An 8,799-nucleotide genomic window follows, 5' to 3' on the forward strand; every position below is an offset into this window, starting at 1 on the left:
TCGGCAGGAACTGGGCTGCTCGATTCGGGCGGATTGGCAGGAACTGGCTGTTCTGCTGCTACGGTCGTCAGGAATTTGCTGCTCCGTTGCTTTGATCGTCAGGAAGCGGCTGCTCGTTGCTTTTATTCACTGACTTTAGGTTTAATAAAGCTTTGACTCGAGAATACTGTTAATTAAAATATATGTATATATTCTTTAAACTTCTTGAACACAATAACTAATTAAACTAACGCGGGTTTAATATTACTTATATAGATCTAGAAGGTGACTCGCTTGACTTAATGGAACTAGAATTAAAACGGAACTCGGCGAAATAGTAACAATGAATTTGTAAGGAGAGAGACGAGCCGAGTTAGCAAAGGACGTCTGGTAAAGTCAAGTGCTGGAACGCGAGTGAGAAGTCGAGGAGCGCTCTGAGGCTCCTTCGGCGACTGTGGATGCTGCGAGAAGTGGGGGTGCGCTGGAGTGGGCGCAGTGTGCTCCGCAGCGCACGCGGTGGTTTGGTGAACATGTTAGTGGTGTGATGAAGTGTGTGGATAACGTTGGTAACGTTGCGGCTGTCGGTAACGTATCGGCGACAGAGCGGCTGTCGGTAACATATCGGTGACAGGGCGACTGTCGGTAACATATCGGCGACAGAGTGTCTGTCGGTAACATATCGGCGACAAAGCGGCTGTCGGTAACATATCGGTGACAGGGCGACTGTCGGTAACATATCGGTGACAGGGCGACTGTCGGTAACATATCGGTGACAGGGCGACTGTCGGTAACATATCGGTGACAGGGCGACTGTCGGTAACATATCGGCGACAGAGTGGCTGTCGGTAACATATCGGCGACAAAGCGGCTGTCGGTAACATATATAGTGTGTTTAAGTGTGTATAGATTAATTAAGTGTATGAATGTGTTATAGATATAGGGTTTCCTTATTCTACGTGATTATGTAGTAACTTAGCCTACGCAATACGTCGGGAGTCGACCGACGTAACACCTCCCTTCCGCGGGGAAAAATAATTTTCCTGTAGGGAAAATTATTTTTACTTAAATGTGGGTACAATTATAAGAATCTCGAGGTATGTCCGCGATTGGGGACCGACGGTGTTATTCGCGTATTTAAAACGGTGTCGTAATCGTCGTCTGAATGTTCGTAATTTCTGCCAATATCGGCCGGGGCTGGCTCTCGGGTGGAGGTAATTTGGGAGGGCTTGGGCTTTTCTTGTTGCTTCAGTGGTGTTCCCTGCTCGATGCACTCCTGGCTGTCCCTGCCGGTGTTGACGTCCTTCTGGAGGTGGAGGCAGAGGCGTGTGGCTGAATTCCAAGCCGCGGCTACCAGTCGGAAACTCCAACCGAACGCGGCGTACAGCTCGACGCCGTTCAGTACCATATTGATTGTGAGTTTGATTGTACGAAACAGGATGTATACTCCGAGGATGCCCGCGGATATTGAACCAAATTGCAAGAAACCGCTCCACAAGCGTTTACTGGTTGAAAGTGCGATTTTCTCGAGCGTTTGCTCGTCTAAGAGATTACTGATTTGGACTGTGTCGCGAATAAATGAGCGGCCTGAGGCTCCTTGAGCCAAGGAATCAATGATTGAGGATCTTTCTATTGGGAACATGATATGTTCTTTTAACTGATTTAGATCCTCCTGGGAATATATTCCCTCGTTCGCGAGGTTTGAAGGGCTCACATACTTCCATGTGACTTGCGTAATGGGTTTCAGTGGTGGAATGTTGCGGATTTCTGTGGGTCGTGGGTTAATTTGGTACCAGGACCCTTGCAGCTTGAAGAGTGCAGGGATGAGTTCGCTACAGTCTCTTTGGGTACTAGTTTTGATTAAAACGTGCGTGCGTGGAGATAGGAAGTAGGATTGGTTATTGTATGTTACGGGGAGATCGTTAAAGCAATCCTCCGTCTTGCGGAGGCTGACAGAAACTGGAATGCACTTCACGATGTGAATGGCTTCTCCGGCCTGGGTGGCGATATAGCCGGCTTCTTGCGTAATCGCGTAAGCCACTTCGGCTGGCGCGACTCGCGCGAGCGTCAGTGCATTTCGAAGGACCTGTTGGTCGAGCCTACAGCGTTGCGTTACAATGTCCTGATAGAGCGATACTATTTGTGATTTTAGGTGTTTTTCTACGTACACGAATTTCGCGTTGACGTAGGTGAAGATGTCTAAGTTGTTGGTGGGAGTGGGAGATTTCGATTTAAATTTTCCTTCCTTATTTGTATCTAAAATGAATAATTTCGGATGTTCAGTACGGATAAGTGTGTATCCGCAAATATTTGTCTTGGCCGTGCTAGTAAGCGCGAACGCTATGTCTTGTGTAGCAACGGTGTACATGACGGGGGAGGAACCTTGGTTAAAGGTTCGGGTGGCTTTTCCTTCATAAAGGACGTCGTACTGGTTTACTCCGCACTGATCCGAAGGGAGGCTTCGCCAGTACGTGTGGCCGTCCTCTGTGTCTAAACAGAATTCCTTGTTTAGAGGACACCTTTGGCCAGATGGAAGGAGGATTTCCTGAGTGTTGATTTTGACAGGTGCACTAAAGGTTTTCAGCGTGATTTTAGCTATGGCTTGCACTACCACTTGAGACCAGGTGCCGAAAGGGTCGCTATATGTGGAGCCTTGGCACGAACCATCAGGGCCTACGGTGCCAGCGAGAGTCAGGCTGCGAGTTGAGGTGGAGTTTGGCTGAAGGCCGGAAATTTGTATTGTGGGTGGAATCGACATAATTCCGGTGGTGAGAAGAGCCTCGCACGCGTCGCGGGATATATATTGCAAATACTGTTGGCGACCGTTCTGAACTATTGATACGTGAGAACTCATACCGCAGTAAAACACCGTTCGATCAATCTCGATCCGGCACTGAACGACGGGCGCCGCGTCGAAGTCCGCCAGCTGCAGAAGCTGGATATGTGCCTCCTCGTTGGACGGGTTGACGCTCTCCATAGCACAGGTTGGTGGGTCAACGGTGGAGAATGTGGTTACATTGGCCGAGCTGCCCCCGCAATCGTAGCCGATAATGGCGGACGCGACACGTATAACCGTGACTAACGCGAAAGCTTGCGTAGCGTACATTTCTCTGTGGTTGTCCGAACTTGACTGACTTCTAGCCTCGGCCACGGATATAAACCTCTTTCGCGGTGGGGGTCGGTTGGAGGGGATTGCGGATGTGAATGCAATACGAGCTGACGGTGGTGCATGTTTTAATTTATTTATATGGACGGTTTTTATCTTGCCCTTTATTTTGAGTTGAACATTGGTCTCCGATAACACCCCGACCACCTCGTATGGACCGTGGTATTCGGAGTCGAATTTTCCTTTCCGGGGCTCCTTGAGAATGTAAACTCGATCCCCGGTGACGAATGTCTGCGCGTTTATCTTGCGGTCGTAATATTTCTTGGAACGCGCCTTCGCTCCGTCGAGATTCTGGCGCGCCTGATTAATCGTGCCCGATAGTTTTTCTTGGAGGTTCTGTAGATAGTCTGAATACGACTCATCGGAAGTCGTGAAACGCGAATCGGCCGAGGGGAGCCTGGCTAGATTACCGAAGACTAGCTCGTGGGGTGTGAATAACGTGCCCTCGTGGACGCTCGTATTGTAGCTGAGCATGGCGCAGGCGAGCCATTCGTCCCAATTATTTCTGTTAATAAATTGTTTCAGATATTCGGTTAGCACGTGGTGCGACCTCTCCAAGGAACCGTTGCTCTGTGGTCGGAACGCGGTCGTGCGAAATTGCGATATTTTGAATTTTTTTGCAACTGCTTTCATTAGTTTGCTCATAAAATTGGCACCTTGGTCGGTGAGGATGGCCTTAGGGGCCCCGAAACGGCAAATAAGGTGTTCAATCAGAGCGTTGGCTGTATCGATTGCTGTGGCGTTCTTTAGTGGGACGGCGACGGAATACTTTGTTAAAAGATCCTGTCCGGTAAGGATATATGTATGACCGGAGGGTGTGGTAGGAAGGGGACCGACGATGTCGAGGGATACCTTGTCGAAGGCCTGTCCAGGTGTGTCTGTCAGTGTCATTGGCTGTCTCGTCTTTACGCGTGTTAGTTTCTTGGTCTGACATTCTAGACAATTTTTTACATATTCTTCTACTTCGCGTTTTAAGGTGGGCCAAAAATACTTTTCTCTAATTCGGCGGTACGTCTTGGTGACTCCCTTGTGTCCGGCAAAAGCTGACCTGTGGTTTTCTATTATTAACTCTCGTCGCGAAGCGTTGTCCGGGATTATTATTTCGTTCAAACAAACGAAGATCTGAGTTTGGGATTGTCCGAATAGTTCTAGAAGGGTCCTTTGTACCGCGCTCCACTGAACGTGGTCAAGATCTGTCTTTGAAACGCTAATCGTGTCGAGTTGAAGTTCTGTCGTTATGTCGTATAGTGAGCGTAGACATTCGATTAGGTCGTCGCTGGTTGTCGCGTGGTTGAGTGTCGGCTTCAGAGGAAGTAGGATTAGTCGTTTCTGACCTAGATATGAAATTCGTCCGCGTCCTATCGTTCCGTCGTTTATTGTGGGTAATTTGTCTGCTACTTTTAGGTCTGCGGTTCCTATGTCGAGTGGCTGTCCGTCGAGCGTAACGAAGCCGACTAAATTGTCGTTTCGCATCGTCAGTCGATCTCTAGTATGTATAAGTGTCCGGCGTCGCGACGAAAAGGGGGTGTTTGGATTGTCAATGATCTCTTCTTCGTCGGACGAGGTAGTTTCTGGAGGATGGGTGGTTTCTAGAGGTAACCGTGCGTCTTCGTCGGAGAAGGATGTGCGTTGGTTGGGCGAGAGTGGTGATGCGATTGAAGGGGGGAGGGACGAGGTCGATGGTTGCGTGCTGTGATTTTTGATTTGATTGGTGACTGTTACGTCAGTCAGGGGTGTTCGACGTACGGCATCGAATAAAGTGGAATCAGAGGAATCGGAAGAGAGGGGGTGGATCGGGACGGGATTGCGTGAGAGCGCGTCTGCATTTGAATTCGATTTTCCCGTCTTGTAAATGATTTGGTACTCGTACTCCGCGAGCTTTAGTCGCCACCGCAGGAGTCTGGAGGTAGGGTCTTTTACTGAGTTGACCCAGACGAGAGGACGGTGGTCTGTAATTAATTTGAAACGCCGACCGTAGATGTAAGGACGGAAATGTTGGACACAGTAAACGATGGCCAAACACTCCTTTTCGATTGTTGAATAATTTAGTTCTGCTCCTTGGAGCAGTCGCGATGCGTAGGCGATCGGTTTGTCTTTGCCGGGCTCGCCCTGGCTCAAAACGCCCCCAATCGCGAATCCGGAAGCATCCGTTGTTACATTGAATTCCCGGTCAAAATCCGGGTATTGTAAAAGGGGTTCGGTTGTCAAAATTTCCTTTAGGGTCGTGAATGCGAGATCTTGAGACGCGCCCCATTCGAATCTAGAATCCCTTTTTAACAATGAGGTTAACGGTTTAGAAATTTTTGAGAACTTGTCAATGAACCGTCGGTAGTAGCCCGCGAGACCGAGGAATTCGCGGACGTTTTTCGCGTTTTTGGGGCGTGGAAATTCGGCTACCGCCCGCGTTTTGTCCGGAGATGGTTTTACGCCATCCTTGGTTATCACGTGGCCAAGGTAGGCCACCTCTTTATGTCAAAATCCGCATTTTGCGGGTTGTAATTTCAGGTTCGCGGCTCGTAATCGTTCCGCTAATTTTCGGAATTTCGCCCGGTGTTCGGAGAGGCTCCTAGAATATATCACGATGTCGTCAAGATAGACGAAGAGCTCGGAGCCCTGCAGACCGGAGAGGATCGAGTCCATTAACCGTTGGAAGGTGGCCGGTGCATTGCGGAGCCCGAACGGCATTCGATCGAATTGGTAATGTCCGTAAGGCGTCGAGAACGCGGTTTTTGCTGCGTCGACTGGGTTCATGGCGATTTGATGGAATCCGCTAGCTAAGTCGAACACGCTAAAGTACTTTGCACTCCCGAGCTGGTCAAGAATTTCGAGAATGCTCGGGAGTGGATACGCGTCCGGGGTTGATTTTTCGTTCAAGGCACGGAAATCAATTACCATGCGCCAGCGTTTGCTACCGTCCGCGGCGGCCTTTTTGGGTACTATCCAAAGTGGTGAATTGTAGGGTGATTTTGAAGGAGATACGATTTTATTCTCTAATAGTTCCTTCATTTGTTTGTTTATTTCATCTTTGTGGACGGGCGGGTACCGGTATTGCTTTACATGGACGGGGATATCGTCTGAAGTGGGAATGGAATGTGTTACGGCTGTGGTACAGCCCAAAAATTCTCCCGACACGTGAAAGAGATCTGGATACTCTGCAATTAACTCAAGTACATGCTCTCTTTCTTCCATGTTTAAATGTTCGGTCGAGATTTCTTCTAAAATTTTCCTCCGTTTTTCCGAAACGGATTCGAGAGAACACGCGTTTACGCGGCGTAGAGGTTGACGTTGTTCATTGGACTTTAGTTCGTGGTCGAGGTTAGAACTCTTAAGGGGATTCGTTTGTGAGAATTCTTCGACTTCTTCTATCTTAATAGAAGGTGTGGCCAGAGAAATGTCGCTTTCGTTAGTGTTAACGCATGGTACGATCGTGTATCCGTCGGTCGCAGAGACTGCGCAATCGTGAATTATCACGCCCGGCGCGATTTCCGTACGGGGAATATATCCCTGGTCTGAGCCGGTAGTCCTTACGCGAATGCACGTGGCTGTGCGAGCTCCGATCAGGCATTGAGCAGGGTTGATGAACGGGTATTCAACACCGTTCCAGGCGATGCAATTTTTCGAGTAGCAAATATCTAGTCCTTCTCTTAAGAAGGCTGAGCCGATGATTCCTTCGGTTGGAATCGAGAATGTGTCTGGGACGACGTGAAACTTGGCGGCAGTCCCGAATATAGTAATAGGCGTAGACCCGATGGTTTCTACATGTCCGTCGGTGATGCCGGTGATTTTTAGTCTTTCCGCGGTATCGATACTCGCGTCTGCGTTCAACGCGATTAATTTGATTATGTTTAATTCAGCGCCGGTGTCGATCATGAATACGGATTTCGTGCGGAGCTCCGGCGCGAGGGTCGCGATATACGGGACCTCGGTATTTTCATTGAGATTTATTCGGTGGACGCCGAGTCGTGCTCGTCTTCCATCGACGCGATCGCGCGGACTTTCGGTGAGGGTGATGCCTCCCGTCGGCTGGGGTTGGACGGGAGGGGTGCCCCGTTTCCCTGGTTGCGTATATTATTATTGTATTCTCTCTTCCTACACTCGTGTATGTCATGGCCTACGTTCTTGCAATAGTTGCAGTGCTTGTCATTATTTCTACCGGTAGTATTGAAAGTCTGTTGAGATGACGAAATTTGTCGACACGTGTCGTTATTCATGACGCGATCGGACGGGTGACGCGACGGCAGGAAGCCGTTATCGCTGCGACGGTTAGAGAAAGGAATTTCTCGGCGACGAGGCGCGCTATCTCCCCTCGGTGTAACCTGATCCGGGAGATATCGGGAGTCTCGGCCGTATCGGTCGGCCAGGAAGTTGTTATCTCCCCTTGATGTAACCTGATCCGGCAGATATCGGGGGCCCTGATTGCGTCGGTCGGCCCGGAAATAATTATCGTCGCGGCGACTCGCTGGCGCGACTTCTCGGCGATACGCGTCGTTATCTCCCCTCGATGTTATCTGACCCGGGGCATACCGTGGTCGCTCCGTAAGAGCCGCGCGTGGCTGGGAAGGTTCGCGCGTGGGAAATGTAACTTGCATTGAATCAGCGAATCGAACTTTAACGTCTTGGCGTCCGTACCGTGCCTTGTCGAGTTCCAAGCGTTTGTAAGCGGTTTTTGCTTCGGAGAAAATTGTTTTTAGCGATTCTTGTCTGTAGGATTTCACCTCCGGCCGGATCGCCGGGATCAAACCCTCAATAAAACTACTCTTCGTTAATTCGTTAATTCCCGGAATATCTGCGACGTCTTCGGCTGCGTCAAGAATCGCGGCTTTTAAATCTTTGATTCTACTGATGTAATCAATAATATGTTCCGAACTGCCCATGAATATGTTGGCCATCTGTCCACGGTAATGATCGATTGATTTACGCGAGCCGAATGTATCCTTTAGCTCGTCGCAGAGATCGTGCACGGAGTTGTAATATTCATCCTCGACGGTGGTTAACGCACGACCACGGAGTCGCGTAATAATTAATTGCACGAACGATCTTTCCTGTCGCGCAGGAATCATATCTCGCGCTCTAACGCACGCGCGAGTAAATTGTAAAATCGGAATATTCGTCCCGTCGAAGTACGGAATGGATTCAAGCGCGGTTTTTATTGACAACGACGGACTTTCGTAGTCGCGGTCGTTGTTCAGCGGGAACCTAGGAATTGCCGACTCGTCCTCGTGCGGGATTTCGTTTAATCTGGAACGTTCGATTTGATCGCGCAACGCGGCTAATTCTTCGCGGAGAATTTGCGTATCTTGGGGCTTTACGGATTCATTTTCTAACCTTTCTTTTTCCGTTAATACTTGCTCTTGGAGTCTATCTACTTCGAAACGGCGGCGGCTCACTTCTTCGCGTTCGGCTTCTAGAGTCCGGCGCTCCGCGCGTAGTTTACGTTCCATTTCGTGAACGGATTTTTGTAACATCGCGGTTTCCGAATCGATAGTCACTGTTGGAACGGCGTCTTTCTTGCACGCGGCCATATTATCAAATTTTAAACGCGAGTTTGACACAAGTATCCCACCGCTGCCACCAAATTTGTCACGTCCCACGCGAGAAAAGAACACGAAGTGTCGACCCGCGAAAAGGACTAGACTCTTTTGTCAAGTTTTGATCCA

General features: G+C 49.4%; 1 protein-coding gene across 1 annotated transcript; it reads right to left on the reverse strand.

The window, feature by feature from the left end:
• Window positions 1–850: 850 nt before the first annotated feature.
• LOC143263569 (uncharacterized) lies at window positions 851–8,031 on the reverse strand. The gene is made up of 3 exons (XM_076528438.1): window positions 7,884–8,031; window positions 6,671–6,957; window positions 851–5,611 (listed from the first exon to the last, which is right to left on the reverse strand). The coding sequence occupies exons 1-3, from the start codon at window positions 8,029–8,031 to the stop codon at window positions 1,058–1,060; spliced, it is 4,989 nt and encodes a 1,662-aa protein (XP_076384553.1). The 3' UTR covers window positions 851–1,057.
• Window positions 8,032–8,799: the final 768 nt, after the last annotated feature.

The sequence above is a fragment of the Megalopta genalis genome, unplaced genomic scaffold (genome assembly GCF_051020955.1).
Source record: "Megalopta genalis isolate 19385.01 unplaced genomic scaffold, iyMegGena1_principal scaffold0757, whole genome shotgun sequence".
Lineage (NCBI taxonomy): Eukaryota > Metazoa > Arthropoda > Insecta > Hymenoptera > Halictidae > Megalopta > Megalopta genalis.

Coding starts and splice junctions, on each gene's coding strand:
- LOC143263569 (XM_076528438.1), bottom strand. CDS start 8,031: ATGGCCAACATATTCATGGGCAGTTCGGAACATATTATTGATTACATC. Junction 6,958..7,883: donor GAAGAGTAGTTTTATTGAGG/GTTTGATCCCGG, acceptor CGTTGAACGCAG/ACGCGAGTATCGATACCGCG. Junction 5,612..6,670: donor GCACAGCCACGTGCATTCGC/GTAAGGACTACC, acceptor GGATTTTGACAT/AAAGAGGTGGCCTACCTTGG.